Source organism: Helianthus annuus, chromosome 1 (genome assembly GCF_002127325.2).
Source record: "Helianthus annuus cultivar XRQ/B chromosome 1, HanXRQr2.0-SUNRISE, whole genome shotgun sequence".
Lineage (NCBI taxonomy): Eukaryota > Viridiplantae > Streptophyta > Magnoliopsida > Asterales > Asteraceae > Helianthus > Helianthus annuus.
In genome coordinates, this window is record NC_035433.2 from 109,806,168 (window position 1) to 109,824,532 (window position 18,365).

The 18,365-nt window shown below is 37.8% G+C and overlaps 1 protein-coding gene and 1 long non-coding RNA gene across 2 annotated transcripts; one reads left to right on the forward strand and one right to left on the reverse strand.

Annotated features, from left to right (window-relative positions):
* Window positions 1-694: 694 nt before the first annotated feature.
* LOC110876207 (AT-hook motif nuclear-localized protein 23-like) lies at window positions 695-1,843 on the forward strand. Its single transcript, XM_022124385.2, has one exon. It carries the CDS (start codon window positions 883-885, stop codon window positions 1,648-1,650), a length of 768 nt encoding a protein of 255 aa, XP_021980077.1. The 5' UTR covers window positions 695-882; the 3' UTR covers window positions 1,651-1,843.
* A 6,115-nt stretch (window positions 1,844-7,958) lies between these two features.
* On the reverse strand, window positions 7,959-8,741 carry LOC118492275. The gene is made up of 3 exons (XR_004892936.1): window positions 8,648-8,741; window positions 8,242-8,291; window positions 7,959-8,165 (listed from the first exon to the last, which is right to left on the reverse strand). It is a non-coding gene; the product is annotated as an uncharacterized LOC118492275 (long non-coding RNA).
* Between the last annotated feature and the right edge of the window lie 9,624 nt (window positions 8,742-18,365).

Sequence of the window (18,365 nt, forward strand, 5' to 3'; positions counted from 1 at the left end):
ATCACTAGTGAAACGGTAATGAAGGAAGCATTCACGGTTAACAGAAACGGAAACAGAAAGAGTTTGACTTTGAGAAACACGTTGAAGCCGGTGTTAATCCCGTGTTAGGGTTGTGTGCTAGGGTTTCTTCGAAATTGAAGAAGACAAGGGAACAAGGGGATCAGATGCCATTTATTTATAAAATACCATTTTTGCCCTAGTCTTAAATAAACCTAACTGAGTAATTTAACTCAGTTTGGTGTAAAGGAAATAAAGTGATATAAAACATGTGTTTTTTTGTAAATAAACTGAAACTAAAACTTTTAAAGAAAATGTTTCAAAATTCAGATAATACATAAAGAACAAAAAAGTGAAATTTACTATAATTACTAATATCTACAACAAACATTTAATAATATATAATAAATTTTCTTTTATTAGTTTTGTTACGTGTAGCCAAAATCTTATTTCATTTTAAAACTATATAGGCTTCTATACAAAAAGTTGAGATTTAATCTTTAAAAATTCAAAGAATCCTCTTCAAACAGGGATAGGTCAAATAATACCGAAATGAGTTTGAACCCTAAAAACAAAAGATTGGTCAGGTGTTACTATTTCACATCTCTGTTCATCACAAAAGTACTATATTTTCTTCCTTTTTCTCCACTCATTTGCTTACCCTCTAGATTTCTATTTGTTCTCCCCATATTCACTCTTTCTATTTCTCTCTCTAGATATCATAAAAAAGTAATATACCACCCCCCTCTCTCTCTACAAATCTTTTTTAAACATATATTTCCTCCATTACCATCTTTCTTTATTATTCTTCATCTCTTTCTCCTTGTTTCTCTCCCCTTTAGATTTCCATTTCTCCTCTTGATCTCTATATCTATATCATATAATATGTCAAACAACAATCTAGACTTGAGCTCAACATCCCCTTTCTCTCTTCAAAACCTCCAACTCCAAATCCCAAAGGATTATCATTCCGAAGATGACACCAACCAACACACTCCGGGCTCTGGCCGTGTGGGCGACGCATCAGGACGTCGCCCACGCGGCCGCCCTCCGGGCTCCAAAAACAAACCCAAACCCCCAGTCATCATCACTAGAGAAAGCGCCAACACCCTCCGCGCACACATCCTAGAAATCAGCAACGGTTGTGATGTCTTTGAGTCCATCGCCAATTACGCCCGAAAACGTCAACGAGGGATATGCATAGTCAGTGGTAACGGCACCGTTAACAACGTTACTCTTAGGCACCCTACAGCCGCTGGATCTGTCCTCACACTTCCCGGACGGTTTGAAATTCTTTCGTTGTCGGGATCCTTTTTACCGCCACCTGCGCCGCCAGGGGCTACTAGTTTAACCATATATTTAGCTGGTGGACAAGGGCAGGTTGTTGGTGGTAATGTTGTAGGCGCTTTGATTGCATCTGGGCCAGTGATTGTAATAGCTGCTTCTTTCACTAACGTGGCGTATGAGCGGTTGCCGCTCGATGAAGATGAGGCGGCTGCAAGCGGAGGAGGAGATGGTGCGGACGCGTTTAATGACCCGTCTTCGATGGGTTTACCGTTTTTTAACTTGCCAGTTAACATGGCTAATGTTCAGTTACCGGTGGATGGTGGTGGTGGTTGGTCTGGGAACATGGGGAACCGGCCGCCGTTTTGACGGAGTTAAAAAGTATGCTTCTTAAAGGAAGGTCAGATAATTAATTAAATTCCGCAGGTTATTATTTAACCTTGTACAATTAAATTAGGCAGATGATGTTTAAAGATTTGGATTTGGATTTGGATTGAGTTATGTTTATTTTGATGCTATTGTATGATGCTGCGTTTGTCGAGATCGCATTTTTTTATTATTAGTATCAGTATTAGTATCGGTATCAGTATAGGTACCGGCATGTAGAAAGATTGATTGATTGATTAACTTCCGAAAACTATGCTTTCTTCGTCGTTGGGTTTTCGGGTGTTTTTACTAATCTTTCTAAGAAAATCTGGTTTAATAGATTTGTAAAATGCATTGAAGGAATACTCATTCACCTAGATCTTCTATTTGTTATTTTTACTTTTTTATGAAAAGCAAAATTACTCTTTAGTTATTGACCAGGACAACGTTAGTTACTACAATAGATATTAGTAATTATTACATGAGTAATTAATCAAAATGTCTACTCAAAAGAATCATTAACTCCATCACAGTTACCTAGTTCTATGCTTTAGTGAAGTTTTTAATTAATGGGTTACTTTCCATAGTTTATATTTTGATCTTAAAAATCATTAGAGAACATATAATTTATTTTACCATAACTTAACAAAACAAAATGGCTTACAATGAGTCTGGTGCTGTTATTGTTGGTAGTTACATAAACTAGTGTCTGGTTTTCATTTGCCTTGGAACAATGTTTGTAATTTCCAAGGCAATATTGTTGTTGGTGTACAATGTCTAAACTATCAGGTTAGGGTATGATTGCACTGAGAAGGTTCTAGGGTAGTTAATATTGTATTCCACAACTAAATTAACATAGATACTGATCTAGTGTTGCTATGCATTGCTACATTATGTTTAAGCAATAAAGTTATGTGTGTGTTGCTTGTAAAAATGTTTTAAACTTTCTATGATGCGCACCATATAGTTACAAAATCGATCTGATCATAGGTTTTTGTACTAGTACGAAAAGCCTATCGAATGACACTGACTAAGATATTTAGTTGCGAAAACAATGATTTGCATATTGGTTAGCAGGGTATTGACAGGTGTCGTGAGTTTACTGGTAACGGGTTCTGAAGAGGCACATTTTTAATTAACAACATAGCAATTAACTGGTAATTCTAGTGGATGTAAGGAAGAATCTATGTGTGTATATAGGCTGTCAAGTTACTACTCTTAGATTCCAAAAATGAAGAGTTGGTACATAAAATAATAGGTGAACACCTTTGATATGTATCAATGGAAAGAAAACTTTCCACAAACATTGTGAGAAGCCATAGATCTCCAGCTGCTACAGCTGAATGATAACAGAAAATGGTATTAAGATAGAGCATATGCATTCATATGATCATACTAAGAACCCAAATTATTATTATTATTATATTATTATTATTATTATTATTATTATTATTATTATTATTATTATTATTATTATTATTATTATTATTATTATTATTATTATCATGTTTTAAAATAAGTCATATAGTTCTTATTAGTAGATGGATTATTGAATTAGATAAAGATTAATAATTAGAGTTTTATAACAAATAAAGTTCTTGGGAGCAAGTTATATGCAGTACAATTATATATTAGATTTTATTATAAATAGAGGTTGAGGTGGTAATTATTCTTATATTTGATAGTGGTAAATGATTTTATATGATTAGGAGTTGGGACATTAACTTCCCAACCTATTGTGTTATGAGAAACAAAAACAACTCATTCTTTAACATTATATAGGTTGATGTTCAAGTTGTTCAGACTTGGTAGATACTTTTCAAATTCAATAACTCTATATATAAAGCCGTTTCTGAGAACACTCAAAATAATTTAGGGCTCGAGCGAAATAAAAATCTGGACTCAAAATTATGACAAGAGAAATGAGTTAAAAAGAATAAATCTTAGATGGTGGAGCCAACCCTTGAACTTGAGACCTCTAAATTATTTTGAGGTGATTGTTTCCACTACATCACCAACACTTTTTTATATAATAAATGAATGTGTATATTAAATATATAATTTACTACATATATAAAAGCTTATAAAAACCTTTCGGGCCCTTTAAATTTTTTGGCCTCAAACGACGGTACAGGTTGACCGGCCCCAGAGCCGGCATACCTTATCACAATAGCAAAAAAGAGAGTTGCAAGTTTCAACTAGGCTAGAATGAAGCTCAATAGGATGTGGAATATATAAGATCATTTGTTATAAATCCGACCGAAGATTAATTGGATGTAAAACGAGATCATTTGTTATTAGCTATCACAACTATGATATATACACTATCATTTATGGTTAGTTAATTTTATAAACTATGATATAACATTTGGTGGGCTTAATATAAAACATTAAATATACTGTGTTACTTAAAAAAAGGTAAACTTAAGTATACAATAATCTGTTAAAAACCTTGATTATATTAAACATCTTATAACAGTCTTCTCGAAATATAATATAGTTTTGAGTAAAATTTCCTGATTTTATTAGGCATTTTAAATAGCAAGTAATAATTGTTGAAAAAACTGGTAATATTGCTAGTGAGTCTTTATGGGTGTCTTCTTTTATTTGTAAACATGGTTTGTGTATATGAGAACATGGTTTAATTACGAAAGAGTCGATGATTGTTTGACCATTGTAATTTAATATTATAACTTTTTGCTTAGACATTTTGGCTGTGTTTTAATAATACACATCCCCTGCCGTTCAAAAACATATAATTATGAATTATATATGGTTTGTTTATTTCCAATTTTCTTTTGTTGATCCACTTTGTAATTATTAATATATTTAAAACTATTGTGTTTGAACTTATTTTTAAAATTTATTTGACAAAAGACTGACGTGTATTTAACTTTATGTGTCATTGTCATTTACATATAAACTATGCTTTTTAATTGATATCAGTCGATATAGACGGCCTTATTTTAGATTACATTTTACCATTTATCTAAACCGTGACACAACTTTATAAGAGTAAAGACTTTTAATTCTAAGTTTTAACACTACAAGAAATACCTACTATTAGCGGCGACATATGGGGAAATACAGGTCAACCTTTAGCGGCGACATGTCGCCGCTATTAGTAATAGTGGCAACATAAGGAGTCTTTAGCGACGACATCTGTCGCCCCCATTGCCCCGTTTTCTTGTAGTGTAAGTATTTGTCAACTACAAGTCTACAACTGTTCGGTTAACTTTTAGGTCAAAATAATAATCGAAAAAGTTAATGAACGGTCTACATTTAGGTGGTGTTTGTTTTTTTAGATGCAAAAGGTCTGCAGTCTGCGGACCACATCTGCAGGCATCTGCAGGAGAAGAGGTGGACCAAAGGTCTGCAGTCTGCAAGGAGAAGAGGGTTTGTTTTTTTTTTTTTTTTTTTTTTTTACTTCTACAAAACCCCGTCTCACACACACAACACACACAATACCCACAGAACACCCATCTCTCTCTCTGCTTCATCTACCACCACCACCGTCACCACTACACCACCGCCACCACCGTCACCACTACACCACCGCCACCACCGTCACCACTACACCACCGTCACCACTACACCACAGAGAGAGATAGAGAGAGACGCATGAGAGAGAAACAGAGAGAGGGAGACCTCGGAGAGAAAGAGACGCAGAGAAAGAAGCTGAAGATTGACGGTTACGGTAAGCTGAAGATCCGATCTGGGTTTTGTGTTCTTGATTGTGCCATTTTTCTGGGTTTAATCTTTTTGTTTTGGGTTTAATCCGATCTGGGTTTTGTGTTCCGATTTGGGGGTTTTGTCTGTGGAGAGTGGTGGTGGAGGTGGTGGCGGTGGCGGAGATGTGGGGGTGGAGGTGGTGGCGGAGATGTGGTGGTGGAGGTGGTGGCGAAGATGTGGTGGTGGAGGTGATGCAGAGGTCTGTGTTTTGAATGGTAGAGAGAAGAGGTTCTGAAGAGGTTTGCAGACATAAGAACAGGTCTGTGTGGGGAAGAGGTGGGGAAGACCTTTGTGGTGAGAAGTGCTTCCGGAAAACAAACAAGCTGTAGACTTCAAACGTCTGCGCGCGTCTGCGTGACGCAGACATAAGTGGCCAGAAGTGCTTCTGGCCAAAAAACAAACACCACCTTAGTTAATCCTTGAAGCTCTACTGCCTTTTTAAAGCGGGAAGAGAAATATTATTAAAACGTCAGCCCACTAGCGATAAGACCATACGGTGTGGGCGTGTAGATCTGTGGCGTTTATGCCACACCTCACCGCACACACCACCCTGAGAACGACGTTGTTCATAGCGTTTATGCTTGGGTTAGATGTTTTCCACCAGCGTGGGGGGCATTTTGGTTGTGAAGTGAAGGCTCTTAATTGGTAGCTGAACTTTGGGTGTGTTTTAATTGATTGATTTCTATATTTTCTTTATAAAAACACCACTAACCACACCACTCCTACACCGTCCATTTTAGCACCACGCCACGTTCTGATGCGTGGTCCACGTGTCGCATAGTGCCCTACCTTCAAGCCCCTTCACACCGTATGGTATAAGCGAGGAAATTGATTTAGCATTTAAGGTTTAAACACAAGTTTTAACCCAGAAAAGTAATGTAAGTTAAAATTTTAGTACATGTAAAGTTGAATGATGCTTAATTGTAACATATATTGTTTGAAAAAAATGTAAACAAATGTTCTAAGAATCAAATCCACTATGGTTCATGTTACAAGATTAGTTTTAAAATTCGAATATTATATATATATATATATAGAAAAAGTATATCGTACATTATGGCTTAACGTACTTCATGTACAACAACGTGCGTGATTTGTTGTATAACATGCATGATTAATGTTTTCAATATGCGTGATTATTGTGTTTCAACATGCGTGATTTTGGATTTTTGAGTTATAACGTGCGTGATTTTAAAATGAACGTGCGTAATTACCTGTCGTACGTGATGTACGATAAGCCGTAATGTACGTTAACCTTCCTCTCTATCTATATATATATACTAGTCGTTTACCTGCGCGATGCGGCGGGAAACATATCACTTAGGTTGGTGAGTTTAGGGCTATGTACGGGGCGCTTCGGTTTTAAGCTACCAATTATCTCGTGATATATTATATGGTACGTTTGTTATTTTCTAATTCGTCGCATAGGCGTGGTCTATCTATGCCAATAGTTTTCTTATTCGTAGCATTGATGTAGTCTATCTATGCCATGAGCCTTACAGATCTTAATTAAATAATAATAAAACACACAAATAAGAAAATGTAACCTAGGCCATGTCTTAAAGTACAAAAAGTCAAAGTATGTTCAAGTTAAGCTATGAATACATTGCATAAAATAAAAATTTACATTTTATAACTCAATTTACATATTGCATACTATAAGTAACCCCAAAAAGTGTCAACCAAAAAGTCAAATTTCTAAAGTTAGTTGCAATATACTCTCAGCAAGTGGTAATACGCCCTCCCTCCTTGGGTCATCATCTGGTGAGCAAGTGGTAACGCCCTTCTGACCAAATCCACACCAAATTTGGTGGCAAAGGCTGCACAAATGAATAAAAGCAAATAAGATAAAGCGCTAAAGCGGATGAAGCTTATCTTGGATGGTGGCAAAGCCCGCCGCATATATTCTGATGGAGCTTATCTTTCACAAAAATGACACGAATCACTGATGCATACTGGCGTACAAAAGGATTTAGCAATACTAACCACTCTCGTCCAGTTCACCAGCTACTTTTCCAATGTTCACTCTTGCCGTGTCCTCCTTGTGCCTGCATTAGACCATTGTCATCATATCATACGCGTTCATTGTTTAAATAAACAAAATAATCTATCACTTCCACAAATAAAAACAAATAGGGGAAGATGTTTATTACCAAAACCATGACACGCCATTGCTTTCGACCACCCTTTTCTAGGAATTACATAAGCAGCCTTCCTAATTTAATCATGGCATTCTCTGCAAATAAGCCAACAAAAAAATCAAATCGAATAATCTGTAAAAACATCTGGATGTCTATAAAAAAGAGAATTTGCCATAATCCAATGTCATAACATTAGGTAAACGATAAAACACCTGAAAGTAGAATAATTAAATTGAGACAGATGCAGATCCCTGGTACCAGATTGATAATTTTTCATAATTTCCGCCATTCAGACAATGGAACCGGTACTTGCTCATGAACGTACATCTTTTCATAAACAAAACACAATGTTAACATCAAATACAACTAATATCATGAAGAAAACAAACCAAATCTATAAAAAATGAACCGAGCAAAAGTTTGTTTCTTCAATTCTTGGCTTAGCAGCTAGTGTGATAGTCTTGCTACAATGAGTAACCCGCAACAATAAATGACCTAGCAATTCAGTGCAACTGTGTATGTTGATAGACCTTGCAATACAATGATCCATCAGTGAAGAAAAGTTCCCATTAACTTGCAAATAGACTATCACTCATGGTAAGATGGACCTCAATAGCTTCACCAGAATCTTTGAAGAAATTAACTCTGCATGGTAACCAGTTGTCAGAAATGGTCAAATACAGTCAAGTTGCAAAACACATTAATAAAAACTTATACTAACCTTGACCTGCATTACATCATACTGCAAAACATCAGCATGGTCTGTTTGGCCTGTCAACATACACAGTCATACCTCAATAAGCAAATCCATAATTATGTATCAATAATAAACATACATGATGGGTTTTAAAAAGCGCGCCTTAAGCGTGAGGCGCAACAAGTCTCACACATTGGGGCTTTTTAGCTCAGCGCCTAGAGTAATTACAAGAAGCCCTAAAAAGCGTGCTTTTTTGGGAATTTTCTGTGCTTTTTTGGCATGAGGCGCGCGCCTCTTGTTCCCAAGGCGTTATTATGCATCTTACTGTTGTATCTTGGGTTTTTTTGCGCTTCGCGTCTTAGTTTTAGACCTCGTCGCTTTTGTACGCCTCTCGCTTTTTAAAACCAAGCATACATGCATATTCCTTTACCTTCATTGGAGTGACAGCTACAAGATATAGATAGGGGGCTGGATGAAAGCGCTTTTATCCACTGTATTAGCAAGTTCTTCGCATAGTGCCACTTCTGCCAAAAAAAAATTCTTAAGTGCTTTATGCATACCAACATTTCTACAAGTACTTTTTTTCTTGAGAAACTTGTTACCCCTTTGGATTCAACTCGTGAAAGCCAACAAGCTCCAACTGTCGACTGATGGAGCGCAAAGTTATTTCCCATTTTCAAGTTAGATGGACTGCGAAGGGAGAATATGGTCAATGTTCTGCAGCCAGCTAACGCAGTGTGTTGTTCTGCCAATGTTCTGCAGCCGGCTAACGCTGCGGCAGACTGCTGCACTTCTACCTTATTGGGAAGCAAGTTCAGTACCCTGTGTTCAACACAAGAAGTTAAACTGTTGAATTGTATTTACTCAATTGTATTCCAAATGAAATGTGTAATAAATAACATACATCGCAAAAATTTGTGGGTCAGCTGTTTGTGTAACAAATCAACACAAATTCGAGTCAAAATGCATAATTTTGGTGCACGTTAAAACGCGTTGGCTGACCCAAAAAAAATCTTGTTCAAATAGGCCCTTGCTATCTTTTTTACCTGAAGCAAATAAAAAAAATAATAAGAGAAAACTTGAGATTGAAATAACTCGGGGGCCTAGGGTTAGTCTCATACAACTCAAAGTCAAGAATGCATAAACTTACTCATTGTTTGTAGTAAAATACTCTTCTAATTAAAAAAACATTTGACTCGTTATTTGGAGTAAAATCTTCAATCTAAACTCACTTGATGTCGGTAAATCTGCGTCGATAAAGTCACCTTCTGGCCCCTTGTCTGATGATGATTCCGACAACTCAGTACCAGGCGGGCTTGGCCCGCCCCTGGTGTACCAGGCTAGTTGTAGAGAGACTGGCCCATCTGCATCACCTCTTCGGTGAGTGCATCCATGGTTGGTGTTCACCTGCTAGATATGGCCACCTTGAGCTCACCGAGTTTGGCCTCCAGCTTTTCTTTCATGTCACACCCCGACCACGTAGAACATACAAAACGTGGCGGAAACGTCGGGGAGTGTTGTAACAGAATCAATTGTTTCAAATCCATGGCAAATGAAGTTTCGTTTTATAAATCAAACATGAAAGTTTACATTGTCTAAACAAGAATCAAAGTGTACATAACATAAATTAACTAGTTCTTGTCTCGTTTTAAGTCACTAAGGCACAGGTCCGCCTAAGTATGTCTTGATAAGTCCTATGCATCATCTCCTGAAAACACATGTGAAAATAGGTACGTCAGCATAAAAATGCCTGTGAGATACATTGGTTTTGTGAAAACGGAATTCATGACTTGAGTTTGAGAAAATGTTTAGTCATGAACCTCGTATTTTGTTTTGTCTTGTAAATCATTTGAAAAACGTTAAGATCAAATGATATGTATAAATAAGAGAACAATGCATGGTTAACTGAATAACCATGTAAAAAAAGAGTTTGTATAAGATTTGTTGTTTGTAAATCAATGTCTTGTGAAAAGCGTGTTATTTGTATAAAATGTTCTATGTTTCAAATTGAAATGATTCAAATAACGCTACGATATGTAATACCATACAAACACTTATATATAGGAAGTACCAGCGGCGTATCCACCATGCTTGTATCATATTACACATGCCTCGTTACTTAAATCACTTACTCAAACCAAACCATCAAGATGAAATGTTTAACAACGGTAGAAATGTTCATGTATAGTCAAATGTCTATTGTCAAATGTAATCCATGTCAACGGATACAACTGGTTTACACGGTTCAATGGTTACAGACGGTTCATGAAATTGAAGGGTTAAGACGGTTCACATAGTCAAATGGTTACAACGGTTCAAAATGTAGTATAATGTGTTCATATGCTGGATGAGCATGTGCAACAGAAATGCAATGTGAAACAATGTACTACGTATGCACACAATGGGCGTACGTAGCATGAAATGTATTGTAGAGTACAACGGTTCAAAATGTAGTGTAATGTGTTCATATGCTGGATGAGCATATGCAACAGTAATGCAATGTGAAACAATGTACTACGTATGCACACAATGGGCGTACGTAGCATGAAATGTATTGTAGAGTACAACGGTTCAAAATGTAGTGTAATGTGTTCATATGCTGGATGAGCATATGCAACAGTAATGCAATGTGCAACAATGTACTAAGTATGCACACAATGGGCATACATGGCATGTAATGTAAAACAATGTACTAAGTACGCACACAATGGGCATACATAGCATGAAAATGTAATGTAAAGTGTTGTGCTAAGTATGCACACGATGGACATACATAGCATAAACACAATGAAATCATGTACTATATATGTACTATTGAACATAGCAAGTATATGATGTGAAAACAGGAAAGCATGAAAGTAACAGATAGGCACATGTGTTTCACCCCAAAACAGTTTAGAAAACAGTAAAAGAGGGGTTCAATGTACTCACATTGACTCCTCGAAAACATGTAAAAGATGGGGTTCAATGTACTCACCTGAGATTGCTTTGAATTCCTTGTATAATAACCAGATAATGCTAGAGGTCACGGGATATCAAACGGCACCTAATAGGTAGCTATATTAATATACCGGACCAAAATCGGAGGGTCGGATAGTATGCGGGTTCGTAAACCAAACGAGTATGGAGACTCGTGTAATATGGTTTAACAAAGCCTACATACTAAAATGAAACCTAACCTAAGTGCTTACGCCCCATCATGACCCGTTTAGGTAGCTTAGGCTACCCTAACGCGTCGTTCGCGTAGAACGCGTCTGGAACGCCTAACATCGTGACCACAAAGTATAACCTCGGAAGGTTATAGCTATGGTCACCTAATGTGTTTGCTCGGATCCTAAAGATCGACCAAATGGGTCGGGTTCGAAAGTATAAGCGATGGTTTAGATCGCTTACCTTACGACCCTGTATAAGCACTAAACTAAAAGTGACGAGCTAAGCATGTTAGAACATGCTTAACTAAGTTTAGAAAACAGGTTTGACATCAAAACAAACGGCTTTGATGCTCACGAGTAGTTTGGTTACAAAATATGCAAGAATGCACATTTTGGCCGAAACTACGACCCGTCACTGAGCCTAGTTAACGTGGTGATCAGTAGGTATAGTCACTACGGACTATAACCATCGTGATCACGCTCACGTTATGAAGTTCCATGAACTTCGCATCGACCATAAGCTGGTCAATGCAGAAAGTCAACAAAATGTTGACTTTCGGACTCGAAAAGCGATAAAAGAGCGAAAGAAGACTTACGGAAGGTCCCCGAGTGCTAATCTAGATCAAATAGCTCAGGTATGGAACAATGGTTCCAACTTAGAGCCTTAAGATCAGATTTTGTGGGTTTTTGGAACAAATGGGGGGGGGGTATTTATAGGAAAAGTGGAACCGTTAGGATCGTTTATCGAATATCATGCCGCGATCTCGAGCATACACTTGTCAAATTCTTGTGGTAAGTCAGAACTTGGCCCTTGGCTCCTGATTGGGTGAAAGGGCATTGCCCCTTGATCGAACGAAAGGCCAAACTGCATTAAATGCAAAGATTTTTCTGTCTGACAGTCTCATGCGCCCCGCGTAAGGATTTGGTAAATCCTTACGCGCCCCGCCTAAGGTTCCCAGATCAGAATTTACAATTTTGGTCCCTGCACTTCAGAAACACGTATTTTGGCCCATTTTTGGCACGTTTAAGCCCCGTTAACCTCATTTCAAGGCTCTAAGATGAAGTTAAAGTGTAGGGGACATGAAATATGCTCAAAAATATTCCGGATGTCGGTTCGTTTGGCCGTACGATTGCGATGTTCGCTTAATTACGACGGAATGCGCATAAGCGCGAAAGACGATCCAAATGAAGCGACGAATGGATTTTTCTCATGCCCAACACTAAGGAATAATATAAGGATGCTTACATAAATTTTTGGATGTCCGGATGTATTCAGAACGTAAGTTATGCGCGAAAGTGCAAACTTGTGCACTTTTTGACACTTTTAGTCCCTAAATGATCCAAAAGTTTGTTTTAGCATACCAAACACCCCAAAGCCTATTTCTAAGCTATGTAGAGGATATTTAGGGTATGTTTAACTTATGAACATGTTCCAGAATGTTCGTTACAGTTCAAATTGGCATACTTTCGCAGTTTGTCAAGTTTAGTCCCTGTAAGCGAATTAACTTATTTTTGCTATACCCAAGCCTTCAAAACTTATTTCTAAGTTATGTAAAGGTTATTTAAGGTATGTTGAGTATATGTTGATGTTCCGGAGTATTTGTCGCATTAAACTGAGTACGTTTACGCACCAGTTTGCGTATAATGCTCTAGAAAGCAATGTAGAGTTTGAAATTGAACAATAATTGATATGTGCAAAACATACACATATTTATACAAGATCCCAAGTATGAAATACAATATTTCATCGGCTTGGTATTTGTTTGATGGTCGCGGTGACACAGGTGTCACAGTCTCCCCTACTTTAGGAAATTTCGTCCCGAAATTTATTCGTAGGAGTCTATTTGTGAATTTGCCAAATAACCACCAATGATATGTAAGGCAATATCTTGTCATTTCCTTAACGGTCATTCTTCCGAAACGAAAATGAACAGACGGGTCATTTTCAATGGTTGCTTCATCAGAATTGGAAATGAAGGATTACACAACGGATATTCATTTCCTCAACGGATAATCTTCAGAAACGAAAATGAACAAACGGGGTCATCTTCAACGGTTGCTTCCTCAGAGTTGGAAATGAAGTATTACACAACGGATATTCATTTCCTCAACGGATAATCTTCAGAAACAAAAATGAACTAACGGAGTCATCTTCGACGGTTGCTTCCTCAGAGTTGGAAATGAAGGATTACAGAACGGATATTCATTTCCTCAACGGATAATCTTCAGAAACGAAAATGAACAAACGGGGTCATCTTCAACGGTTGCTTCCTCAGAGTTGGAAATGAAGTATTACACAACGGATATTCATTTCCTCAACGGATAATCTTCAGAAACGAAAATGAACTAACGGAGTCATCTTCAACGGTTGCTTCCTCAGAGTTGGAAATGAAGGATTACACAACGGATATTCATTTCCTCAACGGATAAATCTTCAGAAACGAAAATGAGCTAACGGAGTCATCTTCAACGGTTGCTTCCTCAGAGTTGGAAATGAAGGATTACACAACGGATATTCATTTCCTCAACGGATAATCTTCAGAAACGAAAATGAACAAACGGGGTCATCTTCAACGGGTATTCTTCAGATTTGGAAATGAAGGATAAACGGATATTCATTTCCTCAATGGATAAATCTTCAGAACGAAAATGAACAAACGGAGTCATTTTCCTCGACGGGTATTCTTCAGATTTGGAAATGAAGGATAAACGGATATTCATTTCCTCAACGGATATTCTTCAGAAGTGAAAAATGAATAGCTAGTTCATTTTTCCTCAACGGATGCTTCATCAGAATTGGAAATGAATAGGGTTAACTCTAGACACATGACAGAACTTGCTGTGATTTCTGTGCACTAAATTCCATAATTATGTATGCATCCATAATTACGTAATCCCTTGCACAGTCCGCACAGTTTGTTTTGTAATGTTTTGGGGAAGGATATCAAACTTGTGACGAGGGTGACTAGACTTCCATCGGTTCCTTTTAATTAGATCGACAGGGGATCCTCTTGGTTAGGCCACCAAGGAGTCCTTTCAGCTATATCATCACATGATATCCCTAACCAGATTTTTGGATGAATCTGTTTAGCTAGACCACTCAAGGGGTCTAATTATGAAGTAGTACTTTATAATCCGAGGGACTTAACTATAACATAGAAGTCCATTGAGGATTTTAAGTAATACCTTTGGGCATCCTACTATGAATCTCTTGCACACGGATATGTAAGATTCTACGAAGATTTGGATAACATAATTTGGATCACACAACAATACATAAGGAAACACATAAGCACATAGTCACATAATTGTCTAATTTGATCATAATTTGTTATTAACTTGTTATCGATTGAATACGGATATGGAAACCTGTCGACGGATCTCAATGTTCACTGGAATCTATCTGAGAAGATAGAAAGATCTCCCAAAATTCGATTTTTGATTACAAGGAATCACCACATTCGAATGAAGGTATACAACAATTAAAGACTTACGGGAAATTCCTAGGTACCCTATTAAGGATTTATAGTGGTACCTTGGGTATTCGTCTTGTGTTGTAACCTGCGTCTTGTACTTCGTTTCCTTAGAATAAACGGGTACTTAGGAATTCCCTGGAAGACGCAAGCGATTATAGAATGGGAGAATTTTGGGGGTAGTTTGTTCTTCAAGGAATACGGTTCCTTGATTGTCGGTATTGCAAGGGATATGTCGTTTATACATGCAACCATCGAAATACATTACAATGTAAATGAAAGATTTATTTATAAACAACGATATCAACTGTTCCTTGGATCTTGACAACAAAAGAAACTTAATACATAAGACATGATTATTTCTAAACGATGTTGTCTTCTAGTCAGTCGGGTGATCATCCTTGTGCTGGATTTGCATTAGCAAGCTTTGGGCAATTTCTTCGGAAATGACCCATCTCACCACAGTTGAAACAAGAACCTGGTCGGAAACGACCTTGAGCGGGATTGTTGCCAGCTTGGTTTGGTGCAGCTGCAGCTGGGCAGATTCTTGTTGTATGGCCTATGAGTCCACAAGTTTGGCATTTGCGGCACTGTACATTGGCGTGATGATGGAGGCTACATTGGTTGCACAAGGGTGCAGTTCCATTGTATGGTTTTCTAGCAGGGGGTTGAGCTGGTTGGTTGGGGACGGCTTGACCATTGTGAGCGACCACGGCGAAGTTCTGAGAAGCCTTTTGCTTCCTTGACTTCTTAGGAGATTCAGTCTGTTCATCCATGGTCTTTGATTCCTCGATTGGGTTCGATTCCCCGGCCGATTTCTTGTCACCTTTTCGAAAAAGTTTATGCTTTCTAATCTGCGATTCAGTCAAGGTTGCAGATAGCTCAATGGCCTGACGGAGTGTGGTAGGGTTGCTACCAGTGACAATGTCTTGTACCGAGTCAGGCAGGCCGTCGATGTACCTTTCGATAGCCTTGTCGAGTGGGGCGACCATAGTCGGGCAAAGTAGACTCAACTCCTCAAACCTATCAGTATATGCCCTGTGTTCGCCACTATCTTGTTTCAAATCATCAAACTCCTTCTCCAACGCTCGTTGTTCATGACGAGGACAAAACTCTCTCATCATAAGTGCTCTCAGTTCAGCCCATGTTTGTGCTAGAGCAACATCTGCACCACGGTCTCTCATTACCCCGTTCCACCATGTAAGAGCCCTCTTCTGAAACACACTCGAAGAAAACTCGACCTTGCGATTTTCCGGACACTGCACGTGGTGAAAGGTATTCTCGATGCTCTCGAACCATTGGAGAAGCCCAGTTGCTCCCTCAGAACCACTAAACTTGAGTGGTTTAGCCGAGTTAAAGTTCTTGAAATTGCATGTACCATTGTTGTTGTTGTTGGCTTGGTTCCATTGAGCAAAGAGATTTGGGAATTGAGCCGCCATCTGCTGCGCAATAATTTCTACCAGCTCGGCAGTTGCTATCTGGTGTTCGCGTTGAGGAGGCATTCTAAAAGAGGAAAACATGAAAGGAAACAAATAAAATGGTATTGGGTAAGAATAGGATGTTACAATCACTGACCATAATCACGGTTGATGGTCACTTGTTTGAATCATGAAGGAAACAAACAACACCAGGGCTGAATCAAAGCAAATAGATCCTCATAGTGTATCGCGAAGACATGCTCGCCTATAAGTGGACACTCACCCCAAGAGTTCCCAGGTAAGAGTGACTGGTCCGATTATGCGGATTTGTACAAACACTCTAACCTTAGACAGAAAACCCAGGGTACAGGCATTCACCCTTCCAGTTCGCACGTGTTCACACTATTTAGGACCCAAAACTTTGACGGGAGTTTTGAAAATTCAAAGGGGTTCAAAACCTTATAACAAAGGGTTCAAAACCTTACAATAGAGGGTTCAAAACCTAGTAATCAATCATCCTAGAACAGATGATTAGCTTTCAAGGCGGTTTTGAAATTTATGTTCTTGTTGTGGTCGTCGCCTAAGGGTAGGTGACGGTATTGATTTGTGACTAAACGCAAGTAAACTCGCGTTAGGTTCCTAGGAAGGTTATAGACTAGGTCAAAGCATTACTAATAACCTAATTCCCTATAACCATTGGCTCTGATACCATCTTTTCTGTCACACCCCGACCACGTAGAACATACAAAACGTGGCGGAAACGTCGGGGAGTGTTGTAACAGAATCAATTGTTTCAAATCCATGGCAAATGAAGTTTCGTTTTATAAATCAAACATGAAAGTTTACATTGTCTAAACAAGAATCAAAGTGTACATAACATAAATTAACTAGTTCTTGTCTCGTTTTAAGTCACTAAGGCACAGGTCCGCCTAAGTATGTCTTGATAAGTCCTATGCATCATCTCCTGAAAACACATGTGAAAATAGGTACGTCAGCATAAAAATGCCTGTGAGATACATTGGTTTTGTGAAAACGGAATTCATGACTTGAGTTTGAGAAAATGTTTAGTCATGAACCTCGTATTTTGCTTTGTCTTGTAAATCATTTGAAAAACGGTAAGATCAAATGATATGTATAAATAAGAGAACAATGCATGGTTAACTGAATAACCATGTAAAAAAAGAGTTTGTATAAGATTTGTTGTTTGTAAATCAATGTCTTGTGAAAAGCGTGTTATTTGTATAAAATGTTCTATGTTTCAAATTGAAATGATTCAAATAACGCTACGATATGTAATACCATACAAACACTTATATATAGGAAGTACCAGCGGCGTATCCACCATGCTTGTATCATATTACACATGCCTCGTTACTTAAATCACTTACTCAAACCAAACCATCAAGATGAAATGTTTAACAACGGTAGAAATGTTCATGTATAGTCAAATGTCTATTGTCAAATGTAATCCATGTCAACGGATACAACTGGTTTACACGGTTCAATGGTTACAGACGGTTCATGAAATTGAAGGGTTAAGACGGTTCACATAGTCAAATGGTTACAACGGTTCAAAATGTAGTATAATGTGTTCATATGCTGGATGAGCATGTGCAACAGAAATGCAATGTGAAACAATGTACTACGTATGCACACAATGGGCGTACGTAGCATGAAATGTATTGTAGAGTACAACGGTTCAAAATGTAGTGTAATGTGTTCATATGCTGGATGAGCATATGCAATAGTAATGCAATGTGAAACAATGTACTACGTATGCACACAATGGGCGTACGTAGCATGAAATGTATTGTAGAGTACAACGGTTCAAAATGTAGTGTAATGTGTTCATATGCTGGATGAGCATATGCAACAGTAATGCAATGTGCAACAATGTACTAAGTATGCACACAATGGGCATACATGGCATGTAATGTAAAACAATGTACTAAGTACGCACACAATGGGCATACATAGCATGAAAATGTAATGTAAAGTGTTGTGCTAAGTATGCACACGATGGACATACATAGCATAAACACAATGAAATCATGTACTATATATGTACTATTGAACATAGCAAGTATATGATGTGAAAACAGGAA

Bases quoted from the DNA above. Each gene is read 5' to 3' on its own strand.
- LOC110876207 (XM_022124385.2), top strand. From the start codon at position 883: ATGTCAAACAACAATCTAGACTTGAGCTCAACATCCCCTTTCTCTCTT.